The sequence below is a fragment of the Cherax quadricarinatus genome, chromosome 16 (assembly GCF_038502225.1).
Source record: "Cherax quadricarinatus isolate ZL_2023a chromosome 16, ASM3850222v1, whole genome shotgun sequence".
NCBI classification, from domain to species: Eukaryota; Metazoa; Arthropoda; class Malacostraca; order Decapoda; family Parastacidae; genus Cherax; species Cherax quadricarinatus.
Window position 1 is genome coordinate 28,078,621 of NC_091307.1, and position 21,101 is coordinate 28,099,721.

The 21,101-nt window shown below is 39.4% G+C and overlaps 1 protein-coding gene across 1 annotated transcript in view; it reads left to right on the forward strand.

Annotated features, from left to right (window-relative positions):
- LOC128688915 (SCY1-like protein 2) overlaps positions 1-21,101 on the forward strand; it is a 158,639-nt gene that overhangs the window by 15,022 nt on the left and 122,516 nt on the right. The window contains exon 2 of the mRNA XM_053776967.2: positions 6,270-6,433. Within this exon, the coding sequence (XP_053632942.1) occupies positions 6,271-6,433 (163 nt within the window). The 5' untranslated portion in view covers position 6,270. The remainder of the gene's footprint in view (positions 1-6,269; positions 6,434-21,101) is intronic.

A 21,101-nucleotide genomic window follows, 5' to 3' on the forward strand; every position in this document is an offset into this window, starting at 1 on the left:
AACTTATGGGAAAAATAGGGTTATGTTCCTAGGAGCCCCCAAAAAGCTAAACGACTTTTTTTTTTTAGACCAACAGATCTTACAAAAATAAAAGTGAATATGTAATTGTAGTTCATTGTTGTGATGTATTATGTTATTTTCACTGCTTAAGATTACAATGCAACAGAAATCATAGTATTTCTTACCTTAAATTGTGGGTGCTTGTGTTTGTGGATGACTGGAGAGTGGAGAGTTATGCTGTGGTCCTACTGGGCTGAGGTGGATGGTAGAGGTTCTGGTACTAAAGTCAATGGTTGTACTTGAGTGTGCATAAATTCCGTAATGGATTTCTGCTCTATTTTACCCAGTAGTACATTATACAACTGACGGTAAGGCATCAGCTGCTCTAGACACCGTTTCTGGATCCTCTTCAGTGAAAAAGTCTAACTTTAGGTCAATCAGTAAATCAAGCCAATTCAGTAAATCAGACAGTCAAGTCAGTAAGTCAGTCAAGTCAGTAATACAGTCAGTAAGTCAATAAGTTAATCAGTAAGTCAGTCAGTCAGTCAGTAAGTCAGTCAGTCAGTCAGTCATCACACAAGCTCGTATTTGAAGATTGAGACAGTTATGCAACATCTGGGAATCTTTATTAAGGAAACATTTCGCCACACAGTGGCTTCATCAGTCCAATATAAAACAGAAGGTGCAAGGAGAGGAGGAGTTTGAGATAATCAGTCCCTCAGCCTGGAGTCGATGTGTTCAGTCCATCAATCTTGTAGAAAGTACAGCATAGGGCCGTAGACGTGGCTTATATACTGTAGTCAGGTGAGGCGAAGCAGGAGGAGGTGGGGTCATAGTGATAAAATCCACTAGTCAAAGAAGGTCTTCATCCAAAGATTGGACAAGTTTTGAAGAATTCTTTGTATCAAGATTCCATGATGATGCAGTGTCTGACAGTTGTGTTGAATGGTTTTGAAAACCAACAAGTTGAAGATTGAGACAGTTATGCAATATATGGGAGCCTTTCCTTAATAAAGATTCCCATATGTTGCATAACTGTCTCAATCTGCAACTTGTCGGTTTTCAAAACCATTCAGCACAAACTCGTATTTACCTCATTCTTATGTGCTGACACACAACAAGGCAGCAGCTTGAGCTGGGGAAATTTTTTCCCTGCCCACAAATGGAATCATGTAAAGTTAATTTTACAAGGGTTGTATAAAATTGTGCCGCAATTTTTCAATCGTGCTATAACCAAATCGTGCCAAATAAACTCGTATTAAATGATGGTCTACTGTACGTGATGGGCGGTGGCGGCCATTGCCGCTCCCGCATTGACCATGCTTCTCCTTCAGAGGTATTATTATAAGAGACAGCTAAGAGACTGAACAGTTTCTGGCTAACACCCAGCATTCTCAAATCCATAAATACAAAACACCGATATGAAAAACAGTACAGAATGGGTCACATAACCAGAGACCAAACAAAACGTTACTCGTCAATCCTAACCAGCCTGATAAGAAGGGCAAAAAAATTGTATTATGAGAACAGATTATCCAACTTACGAGGTGATATAAAAAAGACCAGGAAGACCCTATCAGAAATTCTGGGAACAAAAAAGATATCACGACAGCGAAATAAAATTAGCAAAATCAGATGAACCCCAACTCCCACCAACAGAAACAGCAAACAGACTCAATGATTTCTTCTCCACTATAGGTCAAAACCTTGCCAATAATATCCCAAGCTCAGATACCCCACCAAATGACTACCTCACTGGCAACTACCCGAACACACTGTTCCTATCTCCGACTAACCCATACGAAGTCTCCCTTATTATCAACGCACTGAAAAACAAGGCAGGAGATTTAAATACCTTACCACCCTTTATATACAAAAAAGCATCACAAGTACTATCACCAATCATTGCAACACTCTTTAACAAATCCATTGAATCCTCCACCTTCCCTACAGTTCTCAAAATAGCAAGGGTCACCCCGATCCATAAAGGAGGAGACCAAACAGAGTTGAATAACTTTAGGCCAATATCCAATTTACACCCTCTCTCAAAAATCTTCGAAAAATTAATTCATAAACGAATCTACTCCTACCTCATCTCCCATAACATTCTCAACCCCTGCCAATTTGGATTCAGGCCTAATAAAAATACTAATGATGCTATTATACACATGCTAGAACATATATACACTGCAATAGAGAAAAACGAAGTCCCACTGGGGATCTTCATTGACTTACGTAAAGCTTTTGATACAGTTGACCATGACTTGCTCCACGTAAAATTGTCACACTATGGTATTAGAGGGCACTCCCTCAACTACCTCAAGTCTTACCTCAGCAACAGAAGCCAATATGTGTACGCAAATGGGGCAAGCTCTTCCGCACAACCAATTACAGTTGGTGTCCCACAGGGAAGTGTCCTTGGCCCTCTTCTCTTTCTCCTATACATAAATGACCTACCAAATGCTTCGCAATTACTCAAACCCACACTTTTTGCAGATGACACCACATACATCTTCTCTCACCCGAGCCCAGTCACGCTAGCCAATACTGTAAACACCGAATTACAGAAAATATCTACCTGGATGAGGACTAACAAACTTACATTAAACATTCACAAAACCTACTTCATTCAGTTTGGTAGCAGAGCTACAGATGTACCTCTTAACATAATGATAAACGGATCACCTATCACAAAGCTAACAGAGGGAAAATTCTTAGGAATCCACCTCGATAATAGACTCAAATTTCATACACATATACAACAAATTTCTAAGAAAATTTCCAAGACTGTAGGCATACTATCGAAGATACGGTACTATGTTCCACAGTCAGCCCTCCTGGCCCTTTATCACTCTCTTATTTACCCCTATCTCACCTATGGAATTTGTGCATGGGGCTCAACAACAACTAACCATCTCAGACCACTAATTACCCAACAAAAGGCTGCAGTTAGAATGATAACAAATTCTCACTACAGGCAGCACACTCCACCAATATTCAAAACACTCAACCTACTCACCATACAAAACATCCATACTTATTATTGCACTTATTACATACATAGAACACTTAACTCTGATATTAACCCTCCCCTCAAACATCTCCTTGCCAACCTCAACAGAACACATGACCATAATACAAGGCAAAGATCACTCTTTGATGTTCCTCGTGTCCATCTCACGCTATGCAAAAACTCAATGCACATAAAAGGCCCTAAAATCTGGAATTCATTACCTGTAAATATAAAAGAAACACTACCTGTTTATAAATTCAAGTCTCTTCTCAAAGTTCACTTACTCACTCAAAACCAAATAAATACTGAATAACTGAACCATATAAATTGTATATCCTAAATGTTACTCACAATTATATCACACAAATGTTAAACCTAACTTTGTTATTTTTTTTTAAATACACTACCTAACAGAATACTCCATTCTACTGAATGAACAGCAATGTATGCAACCATATGACCTGTCTTTGTAATACTCATTTGTATTTTATAGTTATCTGTTTACAATAATGTCTTATCACTGATTTCATCATTGCTTAGTTAATCTTAAGTTAATTTTAAGCCAGCCCGTAATGCTATGCATATAAGTGGCTTTGGCATGCTGCTCTTACCTGTATTTTTTTGTACCTCTGTATGTATGCTAAAAATTTCTAAAATAAAATGGAATTTGTGAGGCTAACTGCAGTAAATCACTAGTTTCAACCCCAACAACAAAGATAGGCAGAGGAGATTGGAGGAGTTCATTTCGTTTCATGCTTCTATCACTTAATTGCTTAACTTACTTGCTACACTCTTAATGCTACACTTTATCGCTGAACTTAATTGCTACACTCTTAATGCTACACTTGATCTCTTAACTTAATTGCTACACTTAATGCTTAATGTGAGGCAGCACCAGCATAGCAGAAGTATATACTATGCTCGTACTGCCTCACAAGCAACCTGCACACCTTACACCTCACTCGTGTTTATCTATGATTTCATGCTTTAATTCCATGGACATCATCTTTTTATTCTCAGCACTGTCCTTTGAACTTTCTTTTTTAGGACCCATGGTTAGAAAAAAGAAATTTGGCAGAATAACTACACAAAATGCAAGCAAACACGAGAGAAATACTTCCACATTGAGATAAACAGTACATTGTGCCAGCTAGCGGCATTCTGAAGCTCCTCGTCATTATTATTATTATTATTATTATTATTATTATTATTATTATAAATTTAGAAAACTGAAGCTTGCTCGTTATTATTATTATTTTTATTTTTAATTTAGGGAATTGGATCTGTGCTCCAGTTCCCTAAATTAATAATAATAATAATAATAATAATAGTGATCGAGCTTCAGTTCCCTAAATTAATAATAATAATAATAATAATAATTATTATAACAACAATAATAATAATAATGAGGAGCTTCAGAATGCCGCCAGCTGGCACAGTGCACTGTTTATCTCTCTGTGGAAGCATTTCTCTCGTGTTTGCTTGCATTTTGTGCAATTATTTTGCCAAATTTCTTTTTTCTAACCATGGGTCCTAAGAAAGTAAGTGCAGAGGACAGTGCCGAGAAGAAAAACAAGATGACGTCCATAGAATTAAAGCATGAAATCATAGATAAACAAGCGAGGTGGGTTGTGGGTTGAGGGGAACGCTCCCTTGTAACTCGGATGTTGGGTCGTAACTCAGAGCAAAAAATTGACCGAGTAACGGCTTGTATCTCGAATGCTGTATCTTGTATGCTTGTATCTTGTATGCTGGGATTCTCGTAAGTCGAGGTTCCACTGTACCTCCAGCTCTCCATCTACTAACTCCCCTACTCTGTTTTTAATTGACAAATACATTTGTTCCCTAGGCGTTCTTAACTTGTTTATCTTCAGAATTTTTTCTTATTCTCAGCAAAATTTCTTGACATTGCCTCTCCCACTCTATCATTTACTCTTCTTTTGCACTCTCTCACCACTCTCTTCACCTTTCTTTTACCCTTCATATAGTCTGCCCTTCTTATATCACTTCTGCTTTGTAAAAACCTCCCATAAGCTACCTTTTTCTCTTTTATCACACCCTTTACCTCATCATTTCACCAATCACTCCTCTTTCCTCCTGCACCCACCCTCCTATAGGAAGGTGGGTACCCCATATTCTATGGGTGCCCCATATTCTATGGGTGCCCCATATTCTAATACTGCATTTTTAAAACTATCCCATACCTCTTCAACACCCCTCTCCCCTACCCATACTTGCACTAACCCACCTTTCTGCCAAAAGTTACTTATATCTCACCCTAACTTCCTCCTCCCTTAGTTCATAAACTTTCACCTCTCTCTTACTGGCTGCTGCCATTTTCCTTTTGTCCCATCTACCTCTTACTCAAACTGTAGCTGCAACTAGATAATGATCCGATATATCTGTTGCCCTTCTATAAACATGTACATCCTGAAACCTACCCATCAACCTTTTAACCACCAATACATAATCTAGCAAACTACTTTCATTATGTGCTATATCATATCTTGTATACTTATTTATCCTCTTTTTCATAAAATATGTATTTTTTATTACCAAACCTCTTTCTACACACAGTTCAATTAAAGGCTCCCCATTTTCATTTACCCTTGGCACCCCAAATTTACCTACTACTCCCTCTACAATATTTTACCTACTTTAGCATTGAGATCCCCAACCACAAGTTCTCTCTCACTTGGTTCAAAACTCCCCATGCACTCACTCAACATTTCTCAAAATTTCTCTCTCTCCTCTACACTTTTCTCTTCTCCACGTCCATAAATACATACTATAACCCACTTTTTACATCCAGCCCTTATTTTACTCCCCATAATCCTTGAATTTATACATTTATATTCCTTCTTTTCCTACCATAACTTATCCTTCAACATTATTGCCACTCCTTCCTTAGCTCTGACTCTATTAGAAACCCCTGACCTAATCTCATTTATTTCTCCCCACTGAAACTCTCCTACCCTCTTCAGCTTTGTTTCACTTAGAGCCAGGACATCCAGCTTCTTTTCATTTATAACATCCACAGTCATCTCTTTCTTATCATTCACACTACAACCATGCACATTCAAACATCCCACTTTGATTGTTTTCTTCTTTTTTTCTTTTTAGTAGGCTGTACGGGAAAAGGAGTTACTAGTCCATTGTTCCCGGCATTTTAGTTGACTTTAACAACACGCATGACTTACATATTTAGTTGCAGGGGTATCATAAAGTTGTCTCTTCATGATTCTTGTTCTTTTAGGATGGAGTCCATGCTTAATAAACTGAGGTCCAGTGTGAGCAGTGCTGCTACAAGTGCAGTATCTAATGCCGTTCAAATTGCCTCACAAGTTTCAAATTACCTACCTGGGAACCCAGTAACAAGGGAATTTGAGGCTACTGCACACACAGCATCGGCTGGACCTGGTAAGTGTATTCAAGGATAAGTTACAATACTGTACATTAAACCCTTGATTTAATGGACCTCAATTGAACAAACCTCATACACAATAATAATAACAATTACAATTTTATTTTAGCATGATACATGTTTGTACAAAGGAGTGTAACAATTTGGTGAACATGCCAAAAGTCCCTTTATATGCAGAGGATTTCAGGCAAGCTTAACCCTTTGACTGTTTTGGTCGTATATATACATCTTACGAGCCAGTGTTGCAGACGTATACATACTCAATAATTCTAGCGGCTTCAAATCAAGCAGAAGAAAGCTAGTAGGCTCACATGTGAGAGAATGGGTCTGTGTGGTCAGTGTGCACCACATAAAAAAATCCTGCAGCATGCAGTGCATAATGAGAAAAAAAATTGACAGTTTTTTGGATTAAAATGCTGACTTTGAGGTGTATTTTTGTATAGTATTTATCATTGTATTCTCGTTTTCATGGTCTCACATGATAAAATGGAAAACACATTACAGAAATAGAGATGATTTTGATTAGTTTCACGATGAAAACGACCTTGAAATTGAGCTCAAAGTAGCGGAAATGTTAGATTTTTATAAATGTTCAAGAGTAAGCAAATCACACCACACGTCCAATACACGTCAACTGGGGAGTCTAATTTTGTTTCACTAGTGCACTGATATTATTTATACCATTTTTATAATAATGCAGTAGTCTGCATAACAGTAAAGTTTGTATTTTTTATATGAATAAAAAACCAAAATAGAAAGCAATAGTAATATAAGAGGGACCTAGAGATGTGGCTAATGAACAGAGGATATGTTATTTTAGTGCCAAGAATGTCTACATTGTTTATTCTGAACCCTACTTTGAAATTGGCATCTTTTTTAATTTGCGTGAAATTGGCCAAATTGCCAATTTCTTACCACTTTATTGGGTACTTCAAATCGGTAAAAGGGCGGTTTCTTGTACTCAATTGATAGGAAAAATGGAGTTCTAAAGAAATAGCTATGAGTTTGGTCAACTGGAACAACGGAATTGGCCAAAAACAGGGCTCGAAGTCGGTGAAATCACCGATGCGTATATGTCGCCAAGACCGCTAACTTCGCAGGAGCGTAATTCCGTGAGTTTTCGACCAAATTTTGTACTTTTGGCGTCATTACCATCGGAAAAAGATTATCATTTCATAAGAAATTTTTTTTTTCCCAAAAATTTTGCGACATAGAATGAGTTTCAGAAAGGGGCTTGCGACAGTCAAAGGGTTAAGACTAACTGAAATTCTTGGAACTAAAATGTTATCCAAAAACAAAACAATCAAATTAACAAAATCAGACAAACCCCTACTCTCACCAACTGAAACAGCAAACAGACTCAATGTTTTCTTCTCCACCATAGGAAAAAATCTAGTGAACAAAATACCAAGCTCAAACACCCGTCCATCAGACTACCTCATAGGTACCTACCCAAATACGCTATTCCTAGCTCCAACCAACCCACCAGAAGTCTCGCTCATCATCAACACCCTTAAAAACAATGCAGGAGACATAAACAACTTGCCTGCTTTTATGTACAAAAAAGCTTCACAAGTATTGTCACCAATTATTGCAACGCTCTTTAACAAATCCATTGAATCATCTACCTTCCCAACAATCCTCAAAATAGTGAGGGTCGCTCTGATCCATAAAGGAGGTGACCAAGCTGACTTGAATAACTACTGACCAATATCTAACTTAGCACTGCTCTCTAAAATCTTTGAAAAATTAATTCATAGACGGATCTATTCTTACCTCGTCTCACACAACATATTAAACCCTTGTCTGATTGGATTCAGGAATAATAAAAGCACAAATGATGCTATCATACACTTGCTAGAACTAATATATACCGCACTCAAAAAGAAAGAAGTTCCGCCGGGCATTTTCATTGATTTACGTAAAGCTCTTGATACAGTCGACCATGAACTGCTGTACTCTAAATTAACGCACTATGGTATCAGTGGCCACTCCCTCAACTACCTAAAATCATACCTTAGTAACAGAACTCAATGTGTGTATGCAAATGATGCAAACTCTTCCACCCAACCAATCACAGTAGGAGTCTCACAGGGAAGTGTCCTTGGACCACTCCTCCTTCTCATCTACATCAGTGGTCTACCGAATGCATCACAGCTACTCAAACCCATATTACAATATGTATTTGCAGATGACACTACATACGTCTTCTCCCACCCAAACACTGTCATACTAGCAAACACAGTCAATGCCGAATTGCAGAAAATATCTGCCTGGATGATGACTAATAAACTTACCCTGATTACTGATAAAACCTATTTCATTCAGTTTAGAAACAAAGCTGCAAATGATCTGATTAACTTAACGCTAAATGGATCATCAGTCACAAGACTCACAGAGGGAAAATTCCTAGGTATCCACCTTGACAGTAGCCTAAAGTTCCGGACACACATACAACAAATAACCAAGAAAATCTCCAAGACTGTAGGCATACTATCAAAGATAAGGTACTACGTTCCACAATCAGCTCTCCTGGCACTGTACCATACACTCATATACCCTTATCTTACATATGGAATTTGTGCATGGGGATCAACAACATCCAATTGCCTAAAACCCCTAATAACCCAGCAAAAGGCAGCAGTAAGAATGATAACGAATGCCCACTCTCGCCAGCATACTCCACCAATTTTCAAAAGTCGGAATCTGCTCACTATTAAGAACATCCATACTTATTCATGTGCCTGCTACATACACAGAATAATACATGCAAATATAAGCCCTCCACTCAAACTTCTTACCAACTTAAACAGGACACATGACCACAACACAAGACACAGATCTCTTTTTGATATACCTCGTGTGCTTATCACACTGTGTAAAAGCTCTATGCACATAAAGGTCCCCAAAATATGGAATTCATTACCAGAAGATATTAAAGTAACCCAGTCTGAAAATCAATTTAAGACTCTTCTCAAAAGCCACTTAATCACCCTAGACTAAACGCTAAATACTCAGTACACACATACAGTAGGGCCCCACTTATATGGCAGGTTAGGTTCCAGGCTACCGCCATAAAGCGGAAATCGCCGTAAAGTGGAACACCCTTTTTTTCCACTTATAAATGCATACAAACACTAGATAACAAGTTTACACTAACATATATTAAGTTAGCAATAGAACCAGGCATCAAAAAACAATAAAAAAGTACAATACACACATAGTGCACTCATTACTTACCTTAAAATATTTATAGTCTTAATCTAAGATGAGACAAGTAGTATTTATTGTAAGAAATCAAGTGTGGTATGTATGGTAGTCAGCCGGGCTACCATACCAGACCACATAATACAGTGGACCCCCGCATAACGATGGCATCACATAGCGATTATTTCGCATACCGCTTACTTTAATTGCAAAAATTTTGCCTCGCATACCGCTTAAAAACCCGCTTACCGATTTTCGTCCGAGACGCTTCCAATGTGCGGCCTGAGCCACGCTCACATGTTCCGCCGGTGGCATTGTTTACCAGCCAGCCTCCGCAATAACATCCAAGCATACAATCGGAATATTTCGTATTATTACAGTGTTTTCGGTGCTGTTTCTGGAAAATAAGTGACCATGGGCCCCAAGAAAGCTTCTAGTGCCAACCCTGTGGTAAAAAGGGTGAGAATTAGTATGGAAATTAAGAAAGATTTTGAAGGGTTTGGGGCTAACCCTGAGAAGCCTATGCCAGTTGTGGAATCCATTGTGCCTACTTCAAAAATTAAGGAAATGTGTGCACAGTGGGTTGAACTGCAAACCTTTATGGATGAAAATCACCCTGACACAGCTGTTGCAAGCCGTGCTGGTGACTATTTCAATGACAATGTTGTGGCCCATTTTAGACAAATCGTAAAGGAACGGGAGGTACAGAGCTCTATGGACAGATTTGTTGTGCGACAGAGGTCCAGTGACTCTCAAGCTGGTCCTAGTGGCATTAAAAGAAGAAGGGAAGTAACCCCGGAAAAGGACTTGCTACCTCAAGTCCTAATGGAAGGGGATTCCCCTTCTAAACAGTAAGAAGATAATGCTCTCCCCTCCTCCCATCCCATCAATCATCACCAGATCTTCAATAAAAGTAAGTGTCATGTAAGTGTGCATGCCTTTTTCAGTTTGTGTGTATTAAAATTAACATTTCATGTGGTAAAAAATTTTTTTTTTCATACTTTTGGGTGTCTTGCACGGATTAATTTTATTTCCATTATTTCTTATGGGGAAAATTCATTCACATAACGATTATTTCGCATAACGATTACCCCTCTTGCACGGATTAAAATCGTTAACCGGGGGTCCACTGTATTCTATTACATTTAAGCATCCCAGAGTGATAAAATGCATATACAGTTTACTCATTACTTACCTTAAAATATTTGTAGTCTTAATCTAGGGTGAGATGAGTAGTATTTATTGTAAAAAATCAAGTGTGGTATGTATGGTAGTCAACCGGGCTACCATACCAGGCCACTCCACCCACACATACTATTCTATGATATTTAAGCATCCCAGAGCGATAAAATGTATATACAGTTCACTCATTACTTACCTTAAAATATTTGTAGTCTTAATGTAGGGTCAGGAGTAAGTAAATGAGACAAAACGAATAAATGAGGGAGAGAGAATGAGTGCATGAGAGAGGACAGGCGCAGAGTTATGTAAACAAACCTGGCGAACGTAAGTTTTTTTAAACAAAAAAGTGTACACGTCTGGTTTGTGTACAAATTACATTGTGTACAAGTTGTCTCTACACTGATACGGTAGAATAAATAAAGAAGAACACTCCCATTCTCATGTAACATCATTTTGAGAAGAAATGATGCTCTGAGTGAAGGCAATGGAAATAAGCCACTCTGACTTTTTTGGGTTATCCTAGGTTCTCTACACATATGCTGTTATGTATGATAATCTATGTAACTATTTGTGTATACCTGAATAAACTTACATACATAGGAAAGGAATAATTTTCTACAGTTACCCCCAGTAACACATTTTCTCTTATGTTAGATTAGAGAAAATATTATTCTTGCCATCACTTGTACAAGTTATCTGGCTACTCATCTCATATTTGTTTATTTATTTTATTGTGGAGTGTATTTATCATCTTTATATGTTATGTATCGAGTTTATTATATAATTTTGAAATAAACATCATGGATGGATTAATGAAAATGTGTATATTAACGTAATACGTTATCATTTCTAGTATGGCGTCACTTGTGCAAGTCATCTGCTACCACATCTCATATTTATGTTTATTTATTCTACTGTGGGGTGTATTTATCATATTTATATGTTATGCATCGTGTTTATTATATAATTTTGAAAAAAATATCATAGATGGATTAGTGAAAATGTGTATATTAACGTAATATAAGACATTTAATGAGACTCGATGATTATTATTATCATTACTAATATGACATCTGGAGACATAAGACAGTTTTACTGATTTTAATGTGTACCTGCATGCCAGCACAGTGTGTAAGTTTATTTAGGTACAGGTATACATAAGTAAGAGTATATATAAAATATTAAATAACTTTTAAAAACACTTGAAATTTTGGAGTTTCCAGACAAAATGGAGAGACTTAGTGCTGACGGATCTCACAGAGAATGTAAACAAACCGGGTGGGGCGCAGTGACCGTATTAGAAAGGCAGGTGGGGGGAGCCGTATAGCGAATTTTGGTCATAATTTGAAATGACCGTATTAGCGGAACGCCGTAAAGCGAAACGCCGTAAAGCGGGGCCCTACTGTACTCACTTATGTACTCCCACATCATAACTTCAAGAATCACTTTGAACCTTTTATCCGTTGTTGACAGGAATATAATTGAATCATTGTTTTCACAAAAAGCATTTTAGAATATATGAATATATCTTTTGTCTTATACAAATTTGATTCACTTATAATTAATAATCTACTGTACAACTATGAAATAATTACTATCCTACTGTACAACTATGATATACTCCTTAGTGTTAAGTAGTCTGTAAGCCAATAATGTTAAGTTAGCCCATAATGCTTAAGCATAATAGAGGCTCTCTTTGCATTGCAACCCACTATTGTAAATACAAAATCTCAGTGTACTGTTTGCAAAGACATAAAATAAAAAATAAATAAAATAAATAAATACACCTACCATCCGACTTACGACCGAGTTCGGTTCCGAGAAACCGGTCGTAAGTCGAAATGGTCGTAAGTTGAACTTTACTACTGAATATCAACAAAACATTTTTGTAATGACTTTATTTTATTGTTTTATTTTGGTATTTCATGTTTTACTTTACTTTTTATGTTGTTAGTACTGTATTTTATACTGTAAGGTTTAGGATAAACACTGTGTACAACACAAATAGTTGTTTATTTCCCAGAAATTTGGCATAAAAAACACGGTCATAAGTCGAGTGGTCGTAAGTTGAGCAGGTCGTTGGTAATCTTGGCCAGCAGTCCCTTACATTGAGTTGTCCTTCCTCTTGCAGTGTATCTTAGACATTTTTTTATTACTTCTGCAGAATTAGTTGCATCTCTTTTATTTCAATTTTAGCATTTTGTATCATTTTTATTATTCATTATTTTTTGCCTTATTTGTTCTTGCTCAACTTCTTTGCCATTATGCCTCACATACCTTCAAGTGATACTTTAGTGAATGGCGACACTCAGACCTCTCGGGCTACTGCTGCTTCTGTCCTCAGTGCTCATAGTTCCTTATCAACTGACAGACCGACCCAGACACTGAGACACTATAGTTTTACTCGTGATTCCCTTGATGCGTTACCTTTATTCAATGGCCATGTACATAGTCTTGAAGCATGGTTTACTGCCATTCGTTCTCATGTTAATGCTCTAGTTGACGGTCCTCCTTCAGAGGAAAGTCTTATCAGACTTGCGAAAGAAGCTCTTCATCGGTCCCCTGCTGCTGTTCACGTTGTTGACCTCCTTGAAATGCGAGACTTCAGGAATCTTACTAAGTGGTCACAATATGAGGAACTGATTCGTTCTTTCCTTGTACCAGTAAAAACAGCTGATCCATATGTCGTTCTTCGGGAACTCGTGAATGCTACACCCATAACTAATGAATCATTGAGTGCATTTGCTGTTAGGTTAGATAAACTTTTATCATCATTTATCAGTGCTGTCCAGTCCTCAGCTTTTGTCCCTGACGAGGATAAACCATCAATAGCATCGTTTGCTAAAATAGCAGCTTTTGGAGCAATCAAAGAACTAATGCCGCCTGCTTCTGTGTGTGCTTATGAGGCTAATCCTCCAACTGTGACGATGGAACCACTTACAGCCCTAAATCATGTATGTTCCTTGTGCCCCCAGGGTACTTTCCCATGTATCAAAAGTAACTTCACACCTATGCCTCAGTCTGCACCACCTCTTGTTTGTGCCACAACAACTCCTGGTCGTCAACCATCACAGCGATCACCAAGGACCAGTCATTGTAAACCTCGTAGTATTCTTAGTACAGTGGACCCTTAACCAGTGATGGCATCGATTAACGATAAATCTGACTAGTGATACATTTTAACGCAAAAATTTTGCCTCAACTAGCGCTTAAAAACCCGACCAGCGCTATTCGTTCCGTACCATACGCGTCCACTTTGGCCTGAGCGCGCCTCACTTGTCCCTTGGATGCCAGTGTTTACAAGCCAGCCAGCCACCGTGGTCACTTCCAAACATACAACAACTGGAACATTTCATATTATCACAGCCTTTGTAGTGATTGTACCTGCAAAATAAGTCACCATGGGCCCCAAGAAAGCTTCTAGTGCCAACCCTACAGCAAAAAGGGTGAGAATTACTACTATGGAGATGAAGAAAGAGATCATTGCTAAGTATGAAAGTGGAGTGCATGTCTCTGAGCTGGTCAGGTTGTATAATAAACCCCAATCAACCATCGCTACTATTGTGGGTAAGAAAACAGCAATCAAGGAAACTATTCTTGCCAAAGGTGCAGTTGCTACTGCACCACAGTCAGCTGTTGTTGCTGCTGCACCACCATCAGCTGTATTACTCGAAGATGTGGAGAGAGTGTTGTTGGTGTGGCTTAACGTGAAACAATTACTGAGAAACGATTAACCCCGGAGGGTTAGCCACCCAGGATAACCCAAGAAAGTCAGTGCATCATCGAGGACTGTCTAACTTATTTCCATTGGGGGTCCTTAATCTTGTCCCCCAGGATGCGACCCACAACAGTTGACTAACACCCAGGTGAACAGGAAAAAATGCCTGGAACTAGTGCTCATATTGGTGAGGTTAGTGGGGAGGATGTGGAAGAGTTGGTGGAGGAGGACAATGAAAAACAAACCACTGATGAGCTGCTAGATCATCTTCAACAGTAAGAGGGCAGACCTGAGGAAACTGCTTCGGAGGAGGGGAGAGAGAAATTGAAGAAGTTGCCTACTTCAAAGATTAAGGAAATGTGTGCAATGTGGCTTAAAGTGCAAACCTTTTTTGTTGAAAATCACCCTCACACAGCTATTGCAAGCTGTGCTGGTGACTATTACACTGACAATGTTATGAAACACTTTAGGATAAAGGAACGAGAGGTACAGGCCTCTATGGACAGATATGTTGTGCGACAGAAGTCCAGTGACTCTGAAGCTGGTCCTAGTGGCATTAAAAGAACAAGGGAAGTAACCCCAGAAAAAGACTTGCTACCTCAAGTGCTAATGGAAGGGGATTCCCCTTCTAAACACTAACAAGATCAACGGTCTCCCCTCCTCCCATCCCATCAATCATCACCAGATCTTCAATAAAGGTAAGTGTCATGTAACTGTGCATGTCTTCTTCAGTTTGTGTGTATTAAAATTAATATTTCATGTGGTAAAATTTTTTTTTTTCAATACTTTGGGGTGTCTTGCACGGATTAATTTGATTTCCATTATTTCTTATGGGGAAAATTAACTTGACTAACGATTATTTCGATTAACGATGAGCTCTCAGGAACGGATTAATATCGCTGGTTGAGGGTCCACTGTACATTCAGTAACCATTGTCAGTGGACTTGTTACAACTGTGGTTTCCGTGGCCATATTGCAATTAATTGTCCTGATAGTCACCCTAAGAGGCGTCGTACTGATGATGAGTACCAGTCAGCTCTTCCCTACTGTACTTATCATAGAGTACATGGACATGACACATCTGAGTGCAATGCTCTCTACAACCTTCAGTACTCTAGATCTTTCCATGGCCGTTCCAACCGCAGAACCAGGAGAGGAAACAGACGTCGTGGTTCTCAAACTAACCAGAACCAGGCTCATTCTTCCAATTCGGGGGAATTCGAGCGCCCCAGTCAAACCATCCCATGGTGACAGTAGGTGATAATGAGTACACCATCCCCATTCACAATTCCTTTGAAGCCTTAAGCAGTCTCGAGAATGACAGTCCTGCTGATGATGTTGCTTCACATGTCTCTGACGTAGATGATTTTGGGGATGAAGTGGAACAAATCTTTTCTGATGACAATCCACCTTTTTGTTTGCACATAACTTCCAATGCAACCATAGGCCCTATAGTGCAAGCATCTGTTCATAATGCGCTCGTTCATTTGTTCATGTACTCTGGTGCGCAAGTCAATATTATCAGGTCTAGTTTGTTTAGGGATAAGCAGTTATGACATGTCCTTCTCGTAGAACCGACTTGTGTGTCCTCCCTTAGTGGAGTAGCTGGTTCTCACCTGCGTGTCCGAGGTCGGACTTCCCTCACCTTTTCTATCCAAGGTAGAGACTTTACTGCTTTCTTCCTTGTTGTCGACCAGATTACTTTCCCTGGTGACCTTCTACTGGGATTTGCTTCCATGCGAGACTTACTCATTGTGCTCGACCCTTATCGATGGCATGCCCAAATTGATGACTTGATCATACCATTTTGGGGTTACCAGCTTGGATCCGAGATCTGCCATACTGCCGCAGAGTACGACGTTCTGATTAAGTCCTTACAGGCCAGTGCATTTTCCAGTAGCGTACCCAAGCGGTCAGGCACTGGTGATCCTGTCACTCCTGTCTGTGTTCCTGCAACTTCAGGCTTGGAAGATAGTGTCCAGTTACCTCAAGTGTCCGAGGACGCTCTGACTACCTTGAGTGCTGAGCCTATCCCTGCAATGTCTGCTAGTTCAAGTAGTAGTTTCTCCACAGGGGACGCCTTGTCGGAAAATGATTACTTGCAGCTAGTAATGCCATCTCTTGTTGATGTCACATGCCGTCTGCAGAAAGACGTTTCTGTCACGGCTAGTGACCTCACTAGAGTGTCTGTTGTTGTGCCTAGTGTTCCAGATGGTGATAATGTCCTAGTTGACAGTGATTCTTGCAAAGTAAAGGGTCTAATTGTTGAACCATCCTTACATGTTGTAAGAGATAGTAAGATCCATTTCTTCCTAGCTAACACTTCTGGTCACAGTGTTCATCTCAGAACAAATACCAATCTTGTTGACCTTGTTCACTATCCTTACCCTGTTCAGGTAGAGGATGAGTTGTCACCTGACCAGTGGGTCGGTGCTATTTCTACCGGGGAGACCTCATCCACTTCACTGGATCAATCTGTTCCACCAGTTGAGGAGAAAGACTTAGCTCCCACTGACTTCCCAGACGAGGTCAAGCGTTTGTTGACTCTGTTGAACGAACGTCGTAAAGCCATTGCCTTACCAGGTGAGAAGATGGGTATAATGAACTTATTGTCCCATCGTATTCCACTTGAACCTGGTACTAGACCTATCTACATACCTGTGTACAGAATGCCTCATTCACAAGTTGCTGTCGCAGAAGAATTGATCAATCAAATGCTTGATGATAGAGTTATTGCACCTAGCAATTCACCTTGGAATGCTCCGTTGATCCTAGTGCCTAAGAAGGATGGTACTTGGCACCCAGTGATTGACTTTAGGAAGTTAAATGCGAAAACTATTCCAGATCGCTTCCCACTTCCTGTACTGGGTGAACTTTTATATAACATTGGAGGTTACAAAGTCTTTTCAACCCTGGACTTGTTACAAGGGTTTTGGCAAGTTCCTCTTCACGAGGACAGCCAAGAGCTAACTGCATTCTCCACTCCTACAGGTCATTATCACTTCCTCCGTATGGCCTTTGGATTACGATCCTCCCCTATCATGTTCTCAAGGCTCATGACTAATATGTTTAGAGGTCTCATAGGTAATGCACTTATGGTGTACTTAGATGGTGTAATCGTCATGTCTAAAGACATGGATACACACTTGAAAAGACTTGATGTAGTACTTGGTAAGCTTGAAGAAGCCAATTTAAAGATGAAACTGTCTAAATGTCAATTTTTCAGATCAGAAATTAAGTTTCTTGGTCACGTAGTCACTCCTAGAGGGGTTACGACTGACCAAAGTAAAGTAACTGCGGTACTAAATTTTCCAACTCCCAAAACTGCTGATGCCGTAAGATCCTTTGTGGGCTTAGCAGGCTTTTATAGATCTTTCATTGCCAATTTTTCTTCCATAGCTGCTCCTCTAACTGAGTTGCTTAAGAAAGATGCTCCTTTTGTTTGGACCTTCTGTCAAGAAAGAGCATTCCAAACTCTAAAAGAAAAGCTAACATCTGCTCCAATTTTGAAATTTCCAGATTTTTCTAAGCCCTTCTATCTGACAACTGATGCTAGTTCTATTGGCATAGGTGCCGTACTAGCTCAGAAGACTGATGGCAAGTACAACGCAGTTGCATTTGCTAGCCGAGTCCTTACGAAGGCTGAACATAATTATACAGTAACTGAGCAAGAAGCTTTAGCAATAGTATGGTCTTTAAAGCACTTCCAAGACATTATTTATCAGTACTCTGTTCATGTCTTGACAGACCATGCTCCACTGATACCTTTATTCCAGAACAAACAACCTACTGGAAGGTTAGCCAGAAGGACCTTGACTATCCAAGAGTTCAATCCCACCTTTGAACACTTACCTGGCAAGTCAAATGTAGTCGCAGATGCCTTATCGCGACATGTTAGTATAGTAACTGCAGACCCTCCATTTACTGCCGAAGATGTAAAGAATGCTCAACGAGCAGATCCCATGTGGTCTGGTGTGATTCGATTCCTACTCCAGGAAGATCTTATTCTGACTGTGAAGCCACCAGCACCCATCAGTGACTTTGTCATGAACTAAGAATTACTGTATCGAACAGCCGAGTTGGGTACTCCTAGCAGAAGAGTATACCAGTTAGTAATTCCACAGTCACTAGTGAATGTAGCTCTACAGCTAGTTCACGATGCACCAGGTGTTGCACACCCTGGTATGGATCGTTCAGTAAAACAAGACAGATTGAAATACTTTTTGCCTCGTATGGCAACTGATATTTCTGAGTATGTTAAGAAATGTACTGTCCGCATGCAACATAAAGGTAATGCTAATGGTCCTAATCCAGTCCAAGTGTATCCAACTACTAGCGAACCGTGGGAAAGGGTTGCGCTAGATCTGTTAACTAATTTCCATTGTTCCCTCCAGGGCAACAAACATCTGTGTGTTATGGTAGACCATTTCACCAGATATTGTGAATTAGTTCCTATTGCAGATAAGACTGCTGAGACAGTAGCTAAAGCATTTAAAGAACGCATTATCTGCAGGCATACCACCCCTAAGTCCCTAGTAACAGATAATGGAGATGAATTCTGTAATGAGATTCTTGAAAATTTGTGTACCTTGTACAAGATCTCTAAATCCACCATTGGTCCTCATCATCCTGCCAGCAATGGGTTAGCGGAACGAATCAGTAAGAAAGTACTTGATGTCTTGAGAGCCATTATCAATCCCAACAGTGAAACTTGGGATGAAGTTATACCTGAAGTGCAGTGTGCTATAAATTCTGCTTGCAATGTTTCTATAGGTGACACTCCACATTATGCATTGTATGGTGTAGATAAACGCTTGCCTTACAAGTTGCTATATTCTAATCCGAAACCAAATTACAACCCTGATGATTTCATAGCAGCTCGTACCAACTTAGCTCAAAGCGTCTTTAGAAGAATCCGTGAAACACTTCATAAATCAACAGCAGAATTTACAAGAGTCGCAAACACTCGAGCAAAGCCATCCAAAATCAAAGTAGGTTCGAGAGTTATGCTGACTAACTTTAACAAAACATCTGCAGTGCCAAAGCTTGATCAAAAGTTTGTTGGTCCTTATCGAGTAGTTGAACATATCACTGGCAATAAATATAAGGTTAGAGAAATTAGTAGTACTGGTCAGTATAAAGAATCTCATTTAGATCATATGAAGTTAGTATGTGATGATAATGATGTTCCAACCCAGACTGATGTGACAGACTCTGACAATCCTCCTGATCCTGTACTTTCTACCTCTAATACTCAGTCAGATGATCAACCTGAATGTTGTTATTCCCTACGTACACGACAGGTATTGAGAAATCCTCAAGTATCATTTGTAACTACCAATTCAGATTTGCCTCAAATACGGCATGAGTTAGCCAGTGCAACAGAGTTTGATCCTCCCAGAGATGACACCCATTCTGCATATGTCAATCTCACCCTAGCAGAGTTGGGGTTAAATGTAAATAACCTGTATAGATGAATAATTACAGTATCAACTTATCAGTATTCAAGAATTTTTTTTTTTTGTGGTCACGTTCTCTCCGAATTCTGAGATTTAACAGTCTAGATTTGAGTGCACCGAATCTGCCTTTCTGTTAAACACTTCTTTCTTTGTATATATATATTTCTTCCTCAGAATCCGTAGATCACATGAATACAGATCGATCGATCAAAAAATTTTTTTTATCACTTCTATTGTGTAATCCCAATGTTGAGTGTCATTCGATGAGTTGTGCTATATTATACCTTATAATGCATTACAGTTTCATTGCAATAAGTTTCATTATAGTCAATTACATAAGCTTCCATTCCAATATTCTCCTTATGTTATAATGTTCAATTGTTGTGTACTTTGACATTGTATAGAATTAGCCAAAGCCATACACCTGCCGTCTCTAGTTTGTATTAGCTGTATGTCGGGATGACATACATTAGTGTCGCCGAGCTCTCAGTAGTAGTACTAGTTACCAGCAACCAGTTACCAGTAGATGACTCATTACCAACCGTCTGTGTGAATCACTGACTGTTATTCATGTTGCTGCTGACCATTGCATGTTTTTGAATGCCGTTCACCTGCTAGGCACTGGTGGGTCAGTCTGAGATAGAGAGCAGAGAGAGGCAGGTCGGCTGATGGTGCTTCCCATACTTTCCGTTATAATTATACGTACTAACCAGCCTACATGAGTATTTTTACCCCATCCACGTTATCGAACCCACATGACAGAGAATTTGTAGTTTGGAAGTTAGGAGGAGGTGCGGGATTGCCAAAACTGTTGTCCAGAGGGCTGAGGAAGCGTTGTTGAGGTGGTTCGGACATGTAGAGAGAATGGAGCAAAACAGAATGACTTCAAGAGTGTATCAGTCTGTAGTGGAAGGAAGGTGGGGTAGGGGTCGGCCTAGGAAAGGTTGGAGGGAGGGGGTAAAGGAGGTTTTGTGTGCGAGGGGCTTGGACTTCCAGCAGGCATGCGTGAGCATGTTTGATAGGAGTGAATGGAGATAAATGGTTTTTAATACTTGACGTGCTGTTGGAGTGTGAGCAAAGTAACATTTATGAAGGGAT